The sequence below is a fragment of the Notamacropus eugenii genome, chromosome 2, assembly GCF_028372415.1.
Source record: "Notamacropus eugenii isolate mMacEug1 chromosome 2, mMacEug1.pri_v2, whole genome shotgun sequence".
NCBI classification, from domain to species: domain Eukaryota; kingdom Metazoa; phylum Chordata; class Mammalia; order Diprotodontia; family Macropodidae; genus Notamacropus; species Notamacropus eugenii.
Window position 1 is genome coordinate 185701432 of NC_092873.1, and position 23295 is coordinate 185724726.

General features: G+C 39.7%; 1 protein-coding gene across 1 annotated transcript in view; it reads left to right on the plus strand.

Annotated features, from left to right (window-relative positions):
- The first annotated feature begins 267 nt into the window (after positions 1 to 267).
- Positions 268 to 23295, plus strand: part of CRYBG1 (crystallin beta-gamma domain containing 1) — a 255495-nt gene continuing 232467 nt past the window's right edge. The window contains exon 1 of the mRNA XM_072642961.1: positions 268 to 694. Coding sequence (XP_072499062.1) covers positions 519 to 694 — 176 coding nt within the window. The 5' untranslated portion in view covers positions 268 to 518. The remainder of the gene's footprint in view (positions 695 to 23295) is intronic.

Genomic DNA, 23295 nt, shown 5'->3' on the forward strand with positions numbered 1-23295 from the left:
GCATGCCTCTCACCCCTCCTGGCACATGCCACCCAATGTGCTAGGGCTCCCGCACGTGAGGAGCTGTCTAAACTGGCCGCGGGTTCCGTCTGCAGGCCAGCCGCCGGGCTGTGAATGCATGCCCAGCCGCCGCTTCTCTTAGGGCACCTAGGAAATCCGCCAGCAGGCGTCGCTGGCTCTCATCTGTCCGACACCTGGAGACTTGAGACGGTGCTGGTGGGTGCTACCTGAGGGTTCTGGGCTCTTGCCCTGCGCAGGCACCACGGAGAGGGGGCGCCGCGCCCCGGGCGGTCCTGCTCCGCCTCCCCCGCCCCGGTCCCTGCCCCAAGGAGGGCTCGGGCCGCTGCGCAGCACTGGCTCGGCTCGGTCCATCTCGGCTTACCCCTCCCCGCGGCTCCGGGGCCCGGAGGGAGGAGGGGGCGGGGCCAGCTCGGAGGAGGCGGTGGAGTGGGAGCCCCGGCAGGTTCTTCCCCAGGAGCAGACGGGCTGAGCAGCGGCAGGAGAAGCAGCGTGCAGAGATGTCGGAGCTAGGAGGACAGCGGGAGGTCAGCCCAGCCAGGGCGCCCAAGAAACACACCGCCTTTAACATCTGGCGGATCAAGAAGAAGCAGCAGCAGCCTGCGGACTATGCGGTCTTCGTTCCCCATCCTCCGCCTCCGGCCGTCTCTCAGGAAGCCGAGACACCTGCCCCCAGGTAAGCCCCAGCCTGCCTCGGGAGGCCCCTGCTCCCTTATTTTCTGACCTGGCTGGGGACCACTTGCCAGCCCGGCCACCCTACTGGCTGTTATTTTGGGGGGCTCCTTTTCTCTCTTGGTTTATTCTTCTTGAGCGGGGACAAAACGGATGCGAAACACCTGGATCCTGAATGGCTCCTTTCACCGCAGGTACTGAGCCAAAGGACGGAGAAGGAAGAAAGCTCTGAAGCGATTTATTCTTGCCTTACAGTAATTTCCACAACTTCCAGCAGTGAGAGGTGTACCAGCCCCTGCGCGTCGGACGTGTGTGTGTGTGTGTGTGTGTGTGTGTGTGTGTGTGTGTGTGTGTGTGTGTGTGTGTGTGTGTGTGTGTGTGTGTGTGTGTGTGTGCGCCCCCACATCTTGTTCCCCATTGACGATCTCGCTTCAGGAAGAGGAATTTTATGGAACAGATTAAAGTCTTGACCTGTCAAACAGCCCATGTGAAAAGAACAGCAGTGAAGGGTCGGGCAGGTATTATTATAATTAATCATTGCTAATAGGTACTGTGCCTTGGAATTCTATAATACCTTATATTATACACCTTTCTCCAGAAGAGCTCAGAACGTGTTTCCAGCTACTTTATCTCCTTTTATCCTCACGAGATTCTAGTGAGTTGGGTAGTGGCAGGTTCATCATGCCCATTACATGGGTGGAGAAACTGAGGCACAGATGGGGCGAAGCAAATTGTCCAAAGTTTTTTGGTTTGTCAGTCGCAGAACCAGTACTAAAAACCGGTTTGACTTTTGTATTTATGGTGATTTTTGTGGCGATTCCGTTCTCGTGGACTGAACACCCACCACTGGGCTCTCAATAGTATAGTTCATCTATATTTACAGTGATAATGTGTATGTTGAGTAAGAACAAATCTAACATGGATTTGCTGTGGTAGGAACAGAGTCTGTAAGAAGGGACAATCAACAGTGTCCTTATTGAGAGAGGAATTAAATCCAACTGCCACTATCCAAAAGAATACCCCCAGACTCCTATGCTGCCTACTTCTCCCCCAGAATTCTCAGTGGGTTCCTTCAACATTTCAACATCAAATCTGACTGGAGAAAATGAAAACTGTGTAGTGTCACAGGGGTGCATATAATGGTTTTAAACAAATATAGTGTAAGAGCAAATTGTGTTTTAAGCAGCATTTGCATTTAAACTTACAGTTGTTTTCTTCACATTTCTAGGAAAAATGTATGTAACAATATATTTTTTTTCTTGCACAGTAGGAATCAATTGGGAGGGAGAATCTTTTCAGCTACCCAGGGGCTTATTGTGCTTAATTATAGGCTGACATTTGTAACAAATTGCACTATTTAGTAATGATGTATAGTTCATTAGTGTTATATTTATGTGAATAAATCTTATGAAATTTCAAATATGATCACAACTACAAATAACACTGATATCAATTTGCTTGACAGTATTAGTTTTCAGATGAATTTGCTAAAGTACTTTATGTTTTGCATCTTTACCTCTTGCCTTTGGACCTTCAGACTTCTCATGATTTTTAAACTATTTTATTCTTTTCTTCTGAACTATGATGAACTTTACGCAAACAGAATATTTTTGTAACTGAATTTACTGGTCTGTCTTACTGATGTTTTTCCAGTTAGATCTTTTTTTTTTTTTTTTTACAGTAGACCTTTTTCTGCTGAGTTTACTTATTTCTCTAAAGATATCTGCTAAAACACATTTAGCAGTAAATGTTCAGTGGGAGACAGTGTTCTTCCCTCCAGTTGCCTGGTTGTGTTTATTTACCTTGGACTAGCATTTTAGGCTGTAAAAACCTTGGGAAAATTTAAATCCACTCATTTGTGGTCTTTGCTTCTGTGCTAGGAAAGTTAGGCAACCAGCAGCATTTATTTCTGTGTAGTAGTCTTGTATTAGGTATGGTGATTTTTTAAAAGGTGGGAGGAGGGACAAAGGGAGAGAAAAAAGATACATTCCTTATCATAAAGAAAGTCACCATTTAATAATTTTAAAGTTAAAAAAATGATTTGTTATATGGAATAGCTCTTTGGGAGGGGTAGGGATACCGTAGGAAGTTATGGTGATGTAAAAAATCAATAAAAATTCATTAAATTTTTTTTAAAGTTCATTGAAATCAAAATTCTAAAGGGTTGAATCTGTCTTCAAAGTGGTAGGACTTAGTAGGATATTTTAAAAACCTGAACTTCTTTCTTTCATTTGACATGTGAATGATAGAGCGTAAGTTTGTTGAGGGTGGGCATTGTCTTTTGTCATTTCTGTCTTGGTACCCGGAGCACTACTAGGGAGGTAGCATGGGGTTGTGGATGGAGAGGTAGTTCCAGATCTGGAAGATCCAAACTGAAGACTTGTTTCTGTACACATTAGCTCTGTGATCCTTGGGCTTGTGAACGAACCTCTAAGTTTCCCAGGCAAACACTCTTAAGTCTGGTTCTTAATGTTATCTGTGTTATGAACCCCTGTGCCAGACTGGTGAATCCTGGAGACCTCTTCTCAGAATAATATTTTTAAATGCATAAAATAAAGAGGATTACGAAGGAAACCAATTATGTTGAAGTATAGTTATCAAAATTGGGTGTTTGGTTTTTTGTTCTTTTTTTTTTAAGTTCATGGAGCTCAGGTTAAGAATCCCCTGATTTACTGCTTTAAGTCCCAGAGTAGGTGCAGATATGTATTGGTAGAGGGATTTTCCATCACCAGTAAAATCATAGGTGCTGTCCACCTGCACTATCTGGCACAGTACCTGGTATGTAGTTGGTCCTTAATAAGCATTTGTCAAATTGAGTTGATGAACGATCAATGCCCTCCTCAGCTCGAGATCTGCCTCCACCAACAAAGATGGCAAATTAAGTGATTTGTCCCAGGTCAACCAGCTAATATATGGCAAACCTCAAGCCCAAACAGTGCTCCATCCACTATCCCAGGCTACCTCGTTTCATAAAGAAATTGAAACACATTGCCCCTTTTTCTGACGTTCATTTCTCCAAAATGTTTTTCAGAATGACTGGTTGGTACATATGGTTGTGCTTTTATTCATAAGAACAGAGGCATCTCTACACTAGGCCAAATCTAGCTACTGCCAAGAGGTGACCCCAAGGGATTTATAGCAGGAGGGTATGTTTGTCCTTCCTAGTGACAAGATCTCAGATATCCTAGCTTCTTTTACTAGCTATTTGTGGCTCTGTTATTCATCAATATCTCCAAACATGCCCCCTTTGAAAGTCCATATATATTTTCTGCCTGGCATATTTCCATAAGGTTATCATATGAAATATAAAGGAAGAAACCCTTTTTTCCCAGCCAAGGAAGTATAATTTCAAGTATTAATTAGAAATAGACTCATGATCTAAAGATTGATGATGCTAATTAAAATGACCATAATTAAGCTGTAAGTCCAATAAAATTATCCACAAAAGCAAGGAAGGGAAGGGCTCTTTTGGGTGGAAAAAGCTGAATTTACCTGGTAGACCTTATATGATCCTGAAAATCTGTAGACCTAGTTTCAATCAGGCCAAAAGTGGGACAGAGTTCCGGAGCATCTTCAATGGAACGGCAATCAGGACACATTGGTTTAGATTTCAGCTTCACCTGGATTTTTTCGTAGTGACTGTGAGACACCATTCAGCTTTTCTGGTTGTCTATGGGTCTTTCTTAAGACACTAGAAAAATAACATCCCCTATATACCTTACTAGGATGTTATGAGGAATAATGAATCGTCTATGCATTTTTTCTTTTTCCAGAAAAAGGAAATACATCAATTAAACTGTTTATGGTTTGCCCAGATCTTTAGGTCCAGGGCAGGAAATTCCAAAGAGTAAACTCCCGATACTAATGCAGACAGTAATTTTTGCACTTTATAGTCTTAGAGACTATAACCTTTCTGGACTCTGAGTAGTTAAGTGACTTGCCTAAGCTAGGTCTTCCTAATTCTGAGGCTCTGTTGAGGACACAGTATGGTTTAGTGTCTTAGTACTGCCCAGTACTGATTTGCCCCACTTCACATAGATTGTATCATTTAGGCCCCTCCTCCCCTTTTATTGCTCAGTGCTCAGAAATTGGACAGGTAGGTAGCCAAGTGGATAGAGCACTGGCCTTGGAATCAGGAAGGCTCATCCTTATGAGTTCAAATCTAGCCTGAGATACTAACGAGTTGTGTGACCCTGGGCAAGTCACTTAACATTGCCTCAGTTCCTCATCTGTAAAATGAACTGGAGAAGGAAATGAGAAACCACTCCAATGTCTTTGCAAAGAAAACCCCAAATGGGGTCACAGGGAGTTGGATACAACTGAAACAACAACAAGCTCAAAAATTGTATTGAATGAATCACATTTTCATATGGCATAGAGTTTATGTTTATATTTGTTTTATACGAACTCCCTTTTAGTCTAGTAAAGAATTGTTTGCTAAGTACATAGTAATCAAAATCTGATTAACTTTTGCTTATCTTGATGTTTTGGTTTTTGTAAAGAGTTGGTAATGAATAAACATCTTTTTGACCCTAGAGAAAGAGACAGAGAACTTCAGACGCCCAGAAACAAGTTGTAACCTGAATTGGTTCCAACTTCAGTATATTGAAGTTAATGTTATACTGTGAGAGAAAGAGCTATCCCTAGGCACTCAGTGACATAAAAGTAACATATATGTTGCCTAGGGAATAAAACATAGACTTTATCATCAAAGTTCCAAGATCTTACCTGCTCAGGTATTTCAGTGGAGGTTTAGAGTTATGAATTTTTTTCTTACCTGTGCTTTAAATTTCTCATATTCTTGTTAAATCATTAAGCTACTTGGTTTCCACCTCGTTGTTTTTTGATGAATTACTCCAGAATAGGTCTTATAATTTGTCATTTTGAACCCTGAGGCATATAGATTGTTATATATACAACATATTGTACATAGGATGATTTTTAAATAGTAATGATCTCATGGTGTGTATGATTAAAATTAAATGGAAGAGTGTTCTTTCCATATTAGTTTTATAGGCTGAAAATATAAATAAAACTCTTCAAGAAATAATTTAAATAAATTAATTACTGGTAGATTCATAGCTGATTATTAACTGACAGTCAAGGATGCTCAGGATATATCCCTAACCTTTACAGTGAGGTAGGATAATTAACATGTTTCCCCTCAAAATATCCTTTGGTACTTCTGTTAGACTAGAATATTGAATTGTGTAGATAATTGATCTGATCTAGTAAAATAATTATCTTGTCAAAGTAAAGCTGTTGTTCAGTTGTTTTGATTGTATTTGACTCTCTATGACCCCATTTGGGGTTTTCTTGGCAAAAATACTGGGACGGTTTGCCATTTCCTTCTCCAGCTCATTTTACAAATGAGGAAACTGAGGTCAACAAAGTTAAGTGAGTTGCCCAGGGTCACATGGCAGTAGCAAGGCACTCCTCCTCAAATGTCTCCTACCTTTATTTTCCATCACAGTTTCAAAGTCAATCCAATGGATTCATTTTGGCACTTCACTCTGGGGAAAATGAGTCCCAGGTTTGACTTGGAGAAGATTAGAACATAAATTCAATATCTTGCTTATCTTGAGTTTGAATGTTTGTAATTTGCCATACATTTTGTGTTTACGTCAGATGCCTAATGTACATGATCCTTAATTTTGGTCTGTATTATGTATGAGAGGAACAGGGATTACATTCACATTTTCTAACCTAGTCATACTATGTCTAGAGTGTTGTGCTCAGTTCTGGATATTTTGTTTTAAGAAAAACAGTGATAAGAGCACATCCAGGATGGTTAGGAAATATGAGGTAATATCCTTCAGGAATCATTTGAAGGAACTAGAGGTGGTTAGCCGGAGGAAGAAACGACTTGATTGAAGAAGGCTGTAGGCATAATAGTTTCCTCAAATGTTTGAAAGACTGTTCTATGGAAGAAGGATTGTGTTTATTTTTAGGGTCCCCAGAAGGCAGAACTAGGAGCAATGGGTTGGCCCATTTGTATTAAAAAAATCTTTATTTGGGCTACCTTAAGGCATCAAAACAGATTTGATACTTCGGAAATGGTAGTTTTCTTAGATTATGAAAACTGCCTCAACTTTGCCTTTCTGCTTTTCATGGTTGGAGATGGTTCTTTTATTTTGTGGTTGAAGTAAAAGAAATGTTCCTTCCCTTGATACAAATCCTACTTGCAATCAACAAGCATTCATTAAGCACCAGCTGTGTGCCTGACATTTCACTGGGCACTTGAAGTGTAGACAGTAATGAAATAGCCCCTTCAGGGAACTTACATTCTATTTGGGGAAGCAACAGATAAACAGAAAAGTAAATAGAAAATATATATATATATACAAACTTGTATAAACTATATATATACACTATGTATGTATGTGTACACACACATATACCTACATTAACCGGGAGAGGCACTAAGAGCTGGGAAAGGTTAAAAAAAGCCTCTTGTTAGGAGGTGATGCTTGAACTGTGTTTTGAAGGGAGTTGGGCATTCTATGGTTATGATGTGACGGGAAAGAGGTTGTGCCTTCTTGGTGTGGACAATAGCCTATACAAAGGACGGGGAGAAAAGAAAGAGGTGGAATGCTGTGTGCAAGGAACAGAAGTAGGCCAATTTAACTGGGTTAGCAGAGTATGTGAAGGACAGCAATGCATTCCTGGTGCTGTATTCTTGGTAATAAAAATAAAACAAAAACACCATGAGGAAAACTCTAGAACTAAGAAAAGACTTAAGTTCTGCATGGGTGGATTGGATGGATTCCAGAACAGGTTTTAAAATGTAGTGATAATCAGATATGCCAGGACTTTAGAGAAGAAATAAAGTAGACTGGAGTCAGATTGTGAAGGGCTTTGATTGACAAACAGAGGAGTTTGTATTGTTTTCTAAAGGCAGTATTGAGCACCTGGAGTTTGTCTAGGCGCTGAGTACAGGGCAGCTAATTAGGAGGCCTGTGTAGTGGTCCAGGTGAGAGGTATTAAGCCTCTGAACTGGAGTGGAGGCTGTGAGAGTGGAGGGGGTGGGGGGCAGATTCAAGAGATGTTGTGCAGGTAGAATTGACAAAACCTGACAACTAACTGAGTCTAGAAGGGTAAAGGGTAAAGGAAAATGAAGGGCAGTTCTCAGAATGTGAACCTGGGTTACTATTGATAGTCTTTGATAGAAATAGAGAAGTTAAGAAGAAGAGTGAGTTTTGTGGAAAAGATATGAGTTGTATTTTTGACAGGTTACATTTGAGATGCTTATAGGACATCAGGGAAATGGCCGATAGTCAATAGGGTTGCAACTAGGGTTGAATATATACATCTGGGAGTTCTTATACAGCAATAATTGAATTCATGGAAGCTGATAAGCTCATCGAGAGAGAGTGCAGAAAGAGAAGAGGACCCAGGACAGAAACTTGAGGTATATACTAACTGGAAAAGGGACATAGGTAATAATGAAACAAAGATTAGAAAGAAGTGGCAACAGAGAGCAGGACCAGGACAGAGTAATGTCACAAAAACCCAGAGATGAGAAAATATCTAGGAGGAGAGGGTCATTGGTAGAATCACTTGTTACAGAGAGAGAGGACAGAGAAGACAATTTAGCAATTAAGAGAACATTGGTGACTTTGGAAAGCAGTTTTCAGTTGAAAGATAAGGTTGAAAATCAAATTGCAAGGACTTGAGAAGTGAGAGAAATATGAGCAGAGTATGGCCAGACTTTTCTGGGAGCTTGGTAGTAAAAGGAAAGAGGTGTAGGAGAATAGATTGAAGGGATAGTAGGATCAAGTCAAGGCTCACCTGGATATGTTTGTAGGAAGGAGAAAAGAAGCTACTAGAGAGGGAGAGCCTGTGGATTAGAGGGAGAGGAGGGGGGGAGAAGAGAGAAAGAAAAATGATTGATTTCTGGGCCCATTTCTAGGAGGGGATAACAAGAATACAAACAGAGGAGTTGGCCTTGGTGAGAGGAGTGGCCTCCTTATCATAGATTAAAGTAAAGTAAGGGAGATGGGATATGATGGCAAGGGTGTTGGGATGTAGAATGGAGGAGACAAAGAAACTGATGGAATATGAGACAAGGTAAAGGAAATGGAAAGGAGAGGGTTTGAGAGGCTTGAGTAGAGTAAATTAGGTTTGAAGCTTCTGTTGAGGGGGTAGGGAGGGAGGAGAGTATTCAATTGAAAGTTATTTAGGGAAATGTAAAAAGATCAAACACCTTCATACTATGTGCAGATGCTGTGCTAAGTGCCATATATTACCCACTAAATCTGAACAAAATGAAAGGGAAAACTTGACTGCTCTTATGCTTTCTTCCCTTGGGCTTTGCTCCAAGGCTATCTTCCAACGGGCTATACCTGAAACCATTCCCGGAAGGGACCTCTTCCATCTTTGGTACCCTTGTCACCTAACTGGGCACCCATAACTCCTGGTTTGTTTGTTTTGTTGTTGTTGTTGGGGAGCAAGCTTTCTGCAACCTCATAGTACAAAATATCCTCATGCTGAAAGGTTGAACCTCAAGAGACAACTTTGAATACTCTTTATTAGGTGACTTCTTGATCTACCTCTAAACACTGATATGCTACATACTCCCAACCTTATGTCTGCTCCATCTTAGTGATACATAAAGCTGGTGATGTACAAGCTCTATTTCCTATCCCCAGTTATCCAATCTCTTATTCCTAACCACCCTAAACCTCCAATTTCTGTCTGCTCCTTGCACTGTGTCCTTTGGAATGCCTGCTCAATCCATAATAAACCAAGTTCCATCTTACTCTGTTTTATTCCCCCCACTCCATCTTCTGGATTTCACAGAGACCTAGAACCCTTGATGACCACTCCTCCTCCTCTTTCTAATATTGGCTATACTATCATACCCCAAACTCACTGATCATAGTAGGGCAGTCAGAATACTCTGTGTCACTTCCAGACTATTACCTTCACTAAGCAACCTCTCTGCCTTTAAGATTAACAGTATCCAAATTTATCACTCAATTCATATCCTTCTGGAAGTTTTCTACCAACTTCCAGGACATTCTCCTTCCTGCAATGACTTCAGGTCCTAGTCTCAACTTCTGCCCTCATTCTAGGAGATTTCAACATAAAACTGCTTGTTTTCATGACTTACTTTTCCACTGCACTGTAGCTATGCATACAGATTGGTCATATCCTTGACCTTGCTGTCTTGACGTTTCCTTGTTTGTGAATTCTGAAATTCCTTTATCTGATAATAGTCTTCTATCATTTCCTTTTTCTTTTTGCCTTATACAACTAATAACCCTGTTCTTTTCCCCTTCTTTTTTTCTTTCTCTTTGTTCTGCAGTGTTCATCATCACTGCATTGGATATACTGTCCTCTCTTATCCTGATCCCTTGGTGAATCTCTGATAGGATCACCAGCCAGCTGGTGGCACAATGGATAAAGTGCTAGGCATAGAGTCAGGAAGACCCAGACCCTTTCTAGATGTGTAATCTTGGGCAAGTCATGGCCTCTGCTGCAGTTTCCCTCAACTGCAAGATGGGAATAATGAGGATCAAACGATCAATACTTGTAAAAATACTTAGCACAGTGCTGGGCACTAGTAGATGAGTTATAAATGCTTATTCTCTTATTCCCTTCCCTTATTCTCTCCCATTCACATATTGTCAAATTGATCTGGAAGAAATGAAGCTATACTGACTGGGTCCATTAAACATTTATATCATCTAACCTGGGGCAGCTCAGTGGTACAGTGGTTAGAGCACCAGTGCAGGAGTCAGGAGGACCTGAGTTCAAATCTCATCTCAGATACTTGACAGTCACTCGCTGTGTGACCTTGGGCAAGTCACTTAACCCAAACTGCCTCATCCTGGGTCATCTCCACTCATCCTGATGAATGTCTGGTCACTGGATTCAGATGTCTCTGGAAGAGAAGTGAGGCTGGTGACCTGCACAGCCCTCCCTCACTCAAAACAAAGTCAAGTGCAAGTCATGTCATTATTTCTCTGATGGCATGGTCTTCTTTGGCAATGAAGGATGAACACACATATCATCTAACCTTAACTGGGCCCTTACTGCAGCAAGGCAATCTACTCCTCCCTAATCAGTTTGTTATTTCACCTTCCACATTGACTCTTCCAAACCATATCATCTCTCTTCAAGATTCCCACAACACACTTCCCCTCTGCTTTCAGTTGAAAACTTAATTTCATAATTCACTCAAAAAATTGAGGTCATTCAACAAGACCCCTTTTTTTATTCTCTTCCTTTCATCTCAAATCTTTTAGATATCTCCTACTATCTTGTTCTTTAGTCTGATCTGGGATGAAGAGTTTTTCCTCTTCTTTGCCAAAGGTGACTCCATATACCCTCAGTCTCATGTACTCCCAGATTTCCTCCTCTATCACCATCCCTGCTCTCTGTCATCTTATGAATCTTCCTATCTACTGGCTGTTTCCCTGCCACCTCCAAACACTCCCTTGCCTTCTTTCTCTTTAAAAACAACTACTAGATCCTACTATTTCTTCTTCTTGTCTTTATCTGCCTCCCCCATTCTTATCTAAACTATTTGGGAAAGACAATTGCATTTGATGTCCCTGTTTCCTTCTGGCTTGCTTTTAAATCCTCTGTAATCTGGCTTTTAGACATCATCAGTTCAACTGAAGCTGCCCTTTCCAAAGTCATCAGTGTTTTTTTAATTGTCAAACCTAATGTCCATTTGACAGTCCTCATCTTTCCTCACCTCTCCAGCATTTGGCAGTGTTGGTATTTTACTCCCCTTGGATGTAAGCTCCTCCCTAGGTTTTTATGACACTGTCCTTGGTCATCTTCTTCTTTGGCTCTATGGTCTACTGTCTCACTTGGTGATCTCATCAGCTTTGGTGGGGACAATTATGATCCCTATGCACATGATCCCCAGATCTATATATCCAGCTATAGTCTCTCTCCTGTGATAGTCACCAAGCTCTCACTGCCTTTTGCACATCTTGAACTGGATATCCTGTAAGCATCTCGAGCTCAACTTGCCCAAAACAGAATTCATTATCTTCCCTCCCAAATCCTCTCTTCTTCCATACTTCCCTATTACTGTCAAGGCCACCACCACATTCCTGTCACCCAGACCCACACTCTCGCTGTCATCTTCAACTGCATACTCTCATTCACCCCATAGAGCTAATCCATTATCAGATCTTGTCATCTGTACTTTCACCACCTGTCATATACATCCTTTTCTTACCACTCACAGAGCCACCTTTACTGTTTAGGTCCACATGACCTCCTACTTGAACTACTATACTAGTTTTCTAATTTGTCTCCCTGCCTCAAGTCTCTCTCCACTCCAATCCATCCACTCAGCTGCCATGGTGATTTTTTTAGATCTTTTTTTTTTTAGTGATATCATGGACTTTATGTAATTTTTATAAAGTCATTACCTTCCATCTGCTCTATTCTAATTTTTAAAGAACTATTTTCTTCAGTAAGCTTTTGAACCTCCTTTTCCATTTGACCCATTCTGTTTTTTAAAGCATTCTTTTCCTCATTGCCTTTTTGGACCTCTTTTGCCATTTGGGTTAGTCTATTTTTAAAGGTGTTACTTTCCTCACCATTTCTTTAGGTCTCCTTTAGCAAGCTGTTGACTCACTTTTCTTGATTTTCTTGCATTGCTCTCATTTCTCTTCCCAAGTTTTCCTCCACCTTCCTTACTTGATTTTCAGAATCCTTTTTGAGCTCTTCCATGGCTTGAGATCATTGCGTATTTTTTTTTTTTTGGAGATTTTGGATGTAGAAGCCTTGACTTTAATGTCTTCCTCTGATGGTATGTTTTGTTCTTCCTCATCTGAAAGGATGGAAGAAAATACCTTTTCACCAAGAAGGTAACTTTCTATAGTCTTATTTTTCTCCCCCCTTTTTTGGCATTTTCCCAGCTAATTACGTGACTTTTGAGTCCTTTGTCAAATGAAGAGTATGCTCCAGGGACCTGTAAATTCTCAGTTCCTCCAAGGTGGCACAATCAAGCCTATGCTCTGGTCTGAGAGCAACCACAGGCACTCTTTTCTGCCCAGGATCTGTGAGTAGGATTACCTCTCCAGAGCCTCTACCAGCTCCACCACACCAGTGCACTAGGGCACCTCACTTCAGGCCTGCCACTCAGGACTGAGATCCAGATTGGCTGCTCGGTTCCCCCAGGGTCTTTAGGTTGAGGGGTCCAAAAGTGGACATTGCTGCTACAGTGGTTGCTATTGCCCTGGGGCCGGGGCTGGACCTTGCTCCCCTCTCCCCAGGTGAAAGAGCTTTCTCACTGGCCTTTGAAGCTACCTTTGGTGTTTGTGGGTTGAGAAATCTGAGAACCACAGCTACTACCTGTGATTCTGTGCCCTGAAGCCTACTCCATTCCTGTTCATGGCTGCACGGCCAAGGCTAGGCTGCACTCTGCTCTGAGCCTGGTGCAATAGACCTTTCCTGTCCGCCTTCCAGGCTGTCTTGGACTGGAAATCTCTTTCACTCTGTTGTTTTGTGGCTTCTGCTGCTCTAGAATTTGTTTAGAGTTATTTTTTACAGGTATTTTATGGGCAATTTTTGTCAAATGTAGAGCAGGTCCATTTTTCTACTCCACCATCTTGGCTCCACCCTCCTTTAAGTAATTTTTAAATGCAATTATTTGGTGTCTTTTGATTTTACATTATGTAAAGTCCCCCCAGGTTCTTCCCACTTACCATCCATTATAATAAAGGTTGTTTTATTTTTCAAAAAAAAGAAAAGGGACATCAGCAAAACTGATAAGTACATTGGAAAAAAAAATCTGACAGCACATGCAATATTCCACGTCCTTGGACCCTCCTACTCTTACTTCTGCAAAGGAGTTAGGGGAGAAATTTTTTTTTTTATCTCTTCTTTGGAACCATGCTAGTTTATAATTTTGCAACATTAATTTTCTATTATTTTATGGGTGTTGTATCTTTCTTTGTATCCCCAGTGCTTAGCACAGTGTCTGGCACATAGGAAGTGGTTAATAAAGTTGTGTTGACAGATTGACAATGGGGTGCAATGAAGAGCAGGCTAGTTCTGGGGTCAGGAAACCTGGAGTTAAATGTGTCCTCTATCCTACTAGTTACATATCCTCAGTATCTTCATCTGAAAATGGTTATTAGTAAGCATTATATAAATGCTAACTGTTGTCATCATTATTATTAAATTTTCTACATAATTTCCTTCCTCTGGTAATTTGTACATGAAAGTTCTGAAGCTGAACTTTAAGAGTTTGAATTACATAGTTTTTAAGATCCCATCCAGCTTTAAATCTGTGATCCTACAAATGGAAACAGGACTTAATGAAGCCAAATACAAGAAGTGAAACAGCCTGCTAACAACTGTGTTTTGTCTTCACCTAATTATCAGGTGACATTTCAATGACTGACGAAAAAGGTTGCTGCCAGGTTTGGTAAAATATACGTGGATGGCTTCTGACTGCATTACTGTCATTACATTTTAGGCCGAACATTTGGATCCTGAGCTTATTCATTAGGAGGTGGAACTATAATGCTAGAAACAGCGTTGATTCATATAAGAGTTTTGCTGGGAAGCTGCACAGGAAAAAAAGTGTGCATTTCCTTTTAACCAATGCTCATTAAATACCTAAGCAATAGAATGAGTTGGGTAACTCTCTGCATGTTATCTGGTTGCACTGCTCCATTCTTGCTGATTTGGGCCAAGATGCTTCCAAGCATTTATTTCCTTGTGCCAAAATAGGTAGAGGAAATTTTAATCACATAGTATAACATTTTTTAAAGTAACTTTTTGGCTACCTCTTTTTTAATATCACCAAAAATTTCCCCAATATCCCTTCCTCCCTTAGAAAGTCAGACTATATAACAGGTAAAGACCGAGAGAGAGAGAGAGGGAAAGTAAACGGGGGAAGAAAGGGGGGGGGAAGAAAGAGGGAGAGCAGAGAAGGGGGACAGAGAGAGAGAGAGAGAATGAGAATCAGAAAAACTGATCAATACCTGGAAAAAAGTCTGACAATATCTACAATGTACCATATTTATTGACCTATCTCCATTTGGAAGAGATAGGATGGGGGGTGTCTTCTCACTATATTTTTAAATAGCCCCTGACTTTTCTCCTGATAAAGTTGATACCACTGATATGATGCTATACCAGTATGTTGCTGATGTCTCCCAAAAGGGTTTGCTCTATGGAAGGGGTGATTCTTATATACCCAAGTCCTAGTTCCACTCTAGAACTTTCATGTACAAATGACCAGGGGAAGGATATTATGTAGGAAATGTAATGATAATAGATAACATATATATATATATATATATATATATATATATACATTGCTTACCAAGTGACAGGCACTGTACTAAGCACTTTACAATTGCTGTTTCATTTGATCATCAGAACCCTGAAATATGGATATTATTATAATCCTCATTTTATCGATGAGGAAACTCAGGCAAACAGAAGTCAAATGACTTGTCTAGGGTCACACACCTAGTAAGTGCAGACTGGATTTGAACTCAGGTCTATTTTACTCCAGGCCCAGCAACTGAGCCACTACATTGATCAGGTTTTTAATAGTTGATCTTGTTTCAGTAATATCTGGAAATTCTCTGAAAATTTTTGTAGAGAATAAATACAAATTCATGAACCATAAATGTACTAACACAATGTAAGATAAAAATATTTGTGTCAGGATCCCTTGAGTCAGAACCTCTGCCCAGGTCACCAGTATTAACCACACTGGTGAAGAGGAGACATGGGACTAAACATAGAACAGGGATTCTAAAACCTTTTTGTGTCATGGGTGTCTTTGTAATCTGGGAAAGCCTAATGCTATGATGGTTTCTTGCCTCCATTCATGATTGGAAGAAATGTTGCATTTCATTTAGAGATTGGTGAAAATAAAGGTTTCATTTTTTTTCCATCCAGATTCTCAGACCTGAAATCTATTCAGTTTAAGATCCCCTGCCCTAGATAGTTAGTAGTTCTCTACAGATTCTTCAGTTCATCTTGAGGGCAAGGACTTAGCATCCAACATAGCCAGTGAGAGTGTGTAGTATGAAGCAATTGAGGAACCTTCTAATTACTATCAGTTGGTCAGTTAAGGCAAGAGTAAGTAGGTAGGTCTGAGCTTTTCTGAGAGGGGAAAGGCAATGGATCTCTTCACAGATGTCAGTCACAGAATCTGTGAAAAAAGATCTTTTTGGGCTACTACAATCACAGGAATCTGCAAGCCTTGCTGCCTTTACCCTTTGGCCTTGTTTCATAGTATTGCTCCATAGTGGTCCTTGGCCACTGCTTTAAGCAGCTGTTCCTCTGGGTTTGCTTGCTACTTTGCCTACCTCATAATCCCTCAGACAAGTGGCTCTGAGACTATTTGATCCCATGTTAGCCCTTCTGATCCACTGATCTAGTTATTGACATGTTGGGAAATTTTGAAATTACTGATATGATAAGTGATGTATCCTCTCCGAGAAGGCTGAGAATAGCATGTTCAGATTTTTAAAACAATTAGAAGAACTTGGGTGACCCATACTAGACAATGATAAAAACACCATTTGTCATCACAGAGTATATAAACCATATTGTTTCTCTGCAAGAATCTTCTTTTGGGAACTTGAGTTAATTACACTATTGTGATAAACAGTATGTTGTATTTATAGTTTGTCATTTAACATTATTTATAATGATATTTTATTCATAAATATCCCATGTAAGTTCAGCTGTATTTTCTTTTTTGTAGCTACTGTTCAAAGAACCATCGTAAAAAGAGTTGATAGCTGTTTCACTTTGGAGTATTTACAAGTACTTTTATATATACTGCTGACACTTACCTGGATAGCTCTATCAACTTGATGACATGCCAACTTTAAGAAATGTATTTTTTTTAATTTTTATTTTTTTAATAATCCTTCCTGAAAGCAGGGGAAGAAGGTAAAAGCACTCATCTGTAGCACTGAATGCCATACCTAACTGCTCAGGGTTCATTTGTTCGTGTCGTATCTTTTTAGATCTAGAACTGAAAAAGACCTGAGAAATCATTTAGTCCAACTCCCAATTTTAATGGATGAAAAAGGTGAAGGGGCAGCTTAAATAGTACAGTTGGAGTCAAAAAGACCTGAGTTTAAATCTTGCTTCAGAATATTGCTAACTGTATGATTTTGGGGAAGTTACTAGTCTTAGTTTCTTCATCTGTAAAATGGGGATAATAATATAACTTACCTTATAGGGTAAGATTGTCATGAAAATCAAACAAGATAACATAATGAGTGATGTTTTGCCAGCCTTAAAATGCTAGTTGTCATTATTATGTCCAGAAATGCTGAGTTACTTCCTCAGGATCACATAGATAGTAATTGACATGACCAGAATTTGAATTCAGTTCTTTTGGCCCCAAGTCAAGCATTCTTTCTCCTGTACTATGTTGTCACCTCTTGTTTAACTCTTAGGGCTTAGGTATATGTTACTGTCTGTTGAGGGGCAGCTAGAAGTCACAGTGGGTAGAACACTGGACTTGGACTCAGAACTCATCTTCAAATCTGGCCTGAGACATTTACGAGTGTGTGACACTGGGCAAGTTACTTTAATCCTGTTTGCCTCAGTTTTTTCATCTGTACAGTGAGCTGGAAAAGGAAATGGCAAATATCTTTGCCAGGAAAACCCCAGATGGGGTCACAAAGAGTTGGATGTGACTGAAAAATGACTGAGCAACAAAAAAACTGTCAAACAGGAAAAGCGGGGGGATTGCTTTTGTCAACAAGCTGCCAAGCCTGTTCACTTACCCTGGTGAATGCCCCGAACAGTTGTGTTTGGTGGGAGGAAAGAGAGGGAAATTGACTTACTTACTAATCAAAAGACCTTGAGTAAAGTATTCTTGGTGAATCGAAACTACCTTTGTAATGCTCCTATATGTCAGTAAAACCTGTTTGGACAAGCTACAGGATTCTGGATGAGTTTCAAAGGAAAAGAAAAGTATGTCTGAATGTCTGGCATTCTCTAACAGTCTTGACTTTAACCACTTGGTGATTAGGTTGATCCCAATGCTAGGATGACAAATTGTGTACTAAGAATGAGAAACCTTGACAGATATTTAGTATGCTGTCGGAACATATCATATTGCTACATATTACTTGGCTTTCATTGTTAAAATTTCCAATCCTGCCCTACCAGTGGCAGCCAGTCCCAGATGTAGCTGACAGTTGTAATGCACTGCAAGGTGGGTTGTTGTGTGCCTTGTTCATTCTCCCTGGGAAACTCTTCAAGCATTTCTGCACTGCCTTCATTCTTCAGTAGAGGAAGAAAGATTCTCTTACATGTATATTTCTTATTTTTAAAGAGGAATATCATTAAAAATGGGCATCAGAAGAAGTTGCTAGAAATTTAACAAAGGGTGTATTTGTATTTTTGTGGCATGTAGGGATAAACGTAAAGCAATGACAACCAGTTTATTCACACTTCCTCCACCATTAGAGGGAGTTACACAAGTATAAGGAAGAATGTTTTCTTTTTCACAGATGATAGAACTGGGATCCACCAAAAGAATAGTATTTGGGTGGAAGGAGTGATATTACCCACCCAGTTAGTGGCCTCTTGTTGTTAAGTTCAATGGGGCCGAGAGGCCCTGAGTTATATAGATGAAGTTGTCTGAGGGGAAATGTGTATATATCTCCATTTGCTGACAGGATATAACTGCCTCAAAGTACTGGGCAGGTTGAGTGAAGGAGAAGGAAGGGAATTTTTCCCCTTTATTTGGTTACCCTCAATCAGTTTGGTGTGAAAGACTGATGGACTATGGAAAGCCACCAGGCTATGGTTTCTGCTCCAAGTGCTCTGAAGCTCATGGTTCTGCTCTGTACAGAGATTAAATGGAACCAGTACCCAATAGGGCAGCTGGGTGGCATAGTAGGTAGAGCATCAGACCTGGAATCAGAAAAACCTGAATTCAAATCTGGCCTCAGACGTTTACTAGCTGTGTAACTCTGAGCAAGTCTTTTAACCCTGTTTACCTCAGTTTGCTCATCTGTAAAATGAGCTGAAGGAGGAAACTGCAAACCGCTCCAGTATCTTTGCCAAGAAACCTCCAAGTAGGGTCATAAAAAGTCGGACACGACTGCACAATGACAATGAATCAGTAGCTAACGTGTTCATAAAACTTGTAGTGCTATATTTCTCTTTCTGTATAAAAGCTTGGTAAGTATTATTGGTTTGTTCACCCTTTCTCTGACAGCGATTTACAAACAACTGTAATGAAAGCCAACATGGAAGGTTTGGGGAACTTTTCAATTTCATATAAAAACTTGGGAGAAGAATATAACATATTAGTGTAGTATGTTAAGTTCCCACAGAGTCTCATTTTCTCCATCTCTTACTTTTCTCTCTCTGTCTCCCCTCTCCTACATTAAGACTTTCTGATTCTTTTTAGTTGCTAGTATCTTCCCCTCCACCTATTTGGCTGTTGTTTAGTCGTTTTTAGTCATGTCCAACTCTTTCTGACCCTGTGGGGTTTTCTTGGCACAGATACTGGAGTGGTTTGCCGTTCTCTTCTCCAGCTCATTTTACAGGAGAAAACTAAGGCCAACAAGGTTAAGTGACTTGGCCAGGGTGACACAGCTTCTGAGTGTCTGAGGCCACATTTGAACTCAGGTCTTCCTGACTCATGGTCTAGCACTCTATACGCTGTGCCACATACGTTATTTTGTTTTAATTATTATTAATTTTGAATGTTTTTTATCTAGATATTTTTACATTTTGTCTCCCACAATAGGAGGTAATCTCCTTGAGGTGAAGAACTTTTAAAAATTTATCTTCTTATCCCTAGTGCCTAATATAGTGTTTGGCACATAGTAGGCACTTAATTAATGCTTGCTGATAGAATGTGAATGGCTTTAAAAAATGGGCCATGAAGAGTTTGGCATCAAAAAATGAGTGTGAACAAGTCTCACTGTCTTATCCCTGTACTTCTTCTTAGAAATGCCATTTATTTTCATTTTTTAGGGAGAAGCTAAAAACAAAAAACAAATTGAAAATCCCCAATCATTTTCTGTATTGATATTCTGTACTGAAGAACAGGCAGCTTCACATAATGGTTAGAGTGCGAGGCTTAGAATCAGAAAGGCCTGGATTCAATTCCTGCCACTCTCAGGGTTACCCTTACCTAAATATATCATAGGAAGGTTGGGATCTGTGTGAGATCCATGGGAAATCACAGATCCTTCGATATTACTTGAATTTTTAAGACTGTTAATTCAATAACAAGAGGCAGCTTGGTATAGTGGATAGAGCCAATGTAGGAGCAAAAGAAAGCCTGGGGCTCTGACCCAGCCTGACTGTGTGACCCTGGGAAGGTCACTTAATCTCTCAGTCAGTGTTCCACACCTCTCAAAGAGTATAACTGGCAGAGAAGTTACTGAACTGCATTACTAGAGGGGTGTTTCCTGAATAAAAAAAGTTGACGCAGTCTCTATCGCTAGAGTACACTTAACAAATCAAGTTATATGAAGATAACTGATCATATTAACTCGCTATCATGGGAATCATTGTATGTGAATAATTGATATTTTGCATGTTTATAATAGATAAGAACTCTAACAATATTACAAGTACCCAAAGGTATTTGTCAAGTTGATTTAGATTCTTAGAAATAAGTTGATATTTTGTATTATAGTATATTTTTAAAAAATATCTGCTATAATATTTAGAATTTGTATTCATACCTAAATACTTAAAAAAGTGAACAAGCTAGAGTTGATGTCATTGTTTCTTACCTGAAGCGCAGCTTGATATCCTTTTCTGAATCTTGAAACTAAATTGCCTGTTTAGCTGTGTTTATTCCACAATTTTTGGTACACGTAATTATCACTAATTAAAAAAAAAATTCAGTAGTAATGCAAGTACTTTCAGCAACAGGTTTGCTTCTTTGATCTGAAAACCAATTGGTTTGGTACTCATTGTCCCAGTGAGTTTGACTTGATAGGTTAATAATTTTTAAAATTCAGTATGACCGAGGTATAACTGTAGGGAAGTATGGTATAACTCTCTGTTACTACCTTTTTTGCTTAAGGGATTATGTATATTGTTGGCATTCCATCGATCTGGTCTGCTCATTCCTTCATTTGATCATTCGTTCAATATTTATTTGTCAACAACATGTAATATAAAAATGTCATCTACATTTCTATTCAAGTCATTGATGAAAATATCAAACAGAAAGGGGCCAAGGACCCCAGATCCCTGGAACATTCCACCAGAGACCGCCCCTTCCTCCCAGGTTGAATAGATCCATTAATTACTACTCTTTGGGTTCAGTGCTGAACCTTCCCTCTTATTATGTATTATGTATTAGCTAGACTCCACCTTTCTATCTTGTCCACAAGGATAGCATGAGATATTATGCCATTTGATTTGCTAATATGTAGATATATTATTATTAATATGCTGAAATATGGATATTTGTATTACAAGGGATGAAGAGATCTATAAGACATTTCCCTTCAATGGAGACTTAGTACCTTAGGAAAACTACTCTTAGGAGTTCTCAAATGGAGAATTTCAAAGGAAGGTGTAGGGATATCTGTGTTTTGTTTAAACAACTTGTAGTAGAAAGTTAAAATGAGAAGTTAAAGGAGGTGACAAGACTCAGATACCCACAATGATTTTTGGTTTTTAGTTGTTTTTTTAAACAGATGGCTTGAAATGTAAGGATATGACTTAAGAAAAATTAAAGGTTTTAATGAGCAGAGATAGAGATAATGAAATGTAAGGGTGAGGCCCTTTCGTGCATAAATGAAGCTTAGTAGGGATTCTGAGGTTTTGAGTAACTCAATTGAAAATGAAAAGGTTAGCAGGTTATATAGACTGTCTCAGGATTAGACCTGGCAAGAATGTCTGGGAAATGTCACCAGATGGTCACCATAAGTTGGGGTGGTGTCCCTCATTGAGGGAACCCGGCTCTGAGCCACCTGTCAGATGGGAGAAGTTGCTAGGAGGGCAGATCAGAGGCCCTGAGAGAGCTGGATTGGAGAGGCTTCTGCTACAAAATATTTGTTATTTAAACAATGGTTTATGAGCATTTAGAAAAAATAATGATGATTATTAAGAGTTAGCATAGCTTCATCAAGAGCTGACCCCACATTTCCTGGGAGCCTTAAGGTCTAAGAAATTAGATAGACTAACCACACTTTCATATTTTTTAAAATAGTTTTTCTTAACCAGGTTACTAAACTATAGATTAGCATATTGCCATGTATGTCATATATCCATATTTTAGCAAACCATATGGCATAATTTCTCATGATATCCTTGTGGACAACATGAAAAGGTGGATGTTAGATAATAATAGGGAGGAAGGTTCAGAACTGAACTCCATTCAACCTGGTCTCTAGTAAAATGCTCTAAGGATCTAAGGCTCTCAGCCCCATTCTGCTCAACACTTTATCAGTGAGTTAAATAAAAATGTAGGTGACATTAGTTTAAAAAATTGTAGATGACATGTTTATCAATTTGTAATTATTATAGAACTGAGAGGAATAGCTAACATGAACAATTGAATCAGGGTCCAGAAAGATCTCAGATAGGGTAAGGTAATGGATCAAATATAATAAAGTAAAATTTAATGGAGAAAGACCTAAAGTCCTACAATTGAGTTAAAAAAATCCACAGCATACATAAAGAGTAGAAAAGCATGACTAGAAGAAGTTTGTGTGAAAAAGGATCTTGCTAACTAAATGGATAGCAAGCTCAGTATAAGTTAATTTTGTGACATGGTAGGGGGAAAACCCACTAACCCATCCCTAGACAGTATTAATAGAAGTATGGTGTCTGAAAAGAAGTTGATAATCCAACTGACTCTGGTCAGACCACATTTGAAATATTGTATTGACTCTAAGGTGCCATATTTTAAGAAATATATTGACTAGTTGGAGAGCCTCCAGAGGAGGTTACTAAGATGGTGAGCTATCTCAAGGTCAAGCTACACCAGGATAAGTTGAAAGAACTAGAGATGTTTAATCTGGAGACATGATCACTGTTTTTAAATGTTGTAGAGAAGGATGAAAAACGTTTACTGAGTGTTTACTATGTGCCCAGTTGTGTGCTAAGTATCAGGGATACAAATACAAAATTGTCACAGTAAAAAAAAAAAACTAAAAAGGAAAAACGTTTAAAAACAATCATGATAGTCCCTAATGTTAAGAAACTTATGTTCTAATGGGACACCTATAGGGGAGTGGTGGCCTGGCAAGGGAGATTATGGATCTCAAAGTCATAAAGATGGTAGGTTAAGTGATAGAGCAGTTCATTAACATACTCTTTCCAGGGCAATGGTAGTGGTGATGCCATGACAATACTCAGAGAAAGAGGTGGAAAGAGGAAGGATGGAATGAGAGATTAGATTTGTTCCACTTGACTGCAGAGGGAGGGTGTGGAAGAGGAGTGATAGATTTTCAGTCTAATATGAGGAACAACTTCCTAACCATCAGAGCTGTCAAAAGTGAAATGAGTTGCTTCAAGAGGTAAGAGTCTGGACCACCCTTTGTTAGGAATATTAAAGAACGGATGCCTGTTTAAATAGGGAATAGACTAAATGGCCTCTAATATCCCTTCTGACTGATATTCTGTGGCAGAAGAAAAAGTGTAACT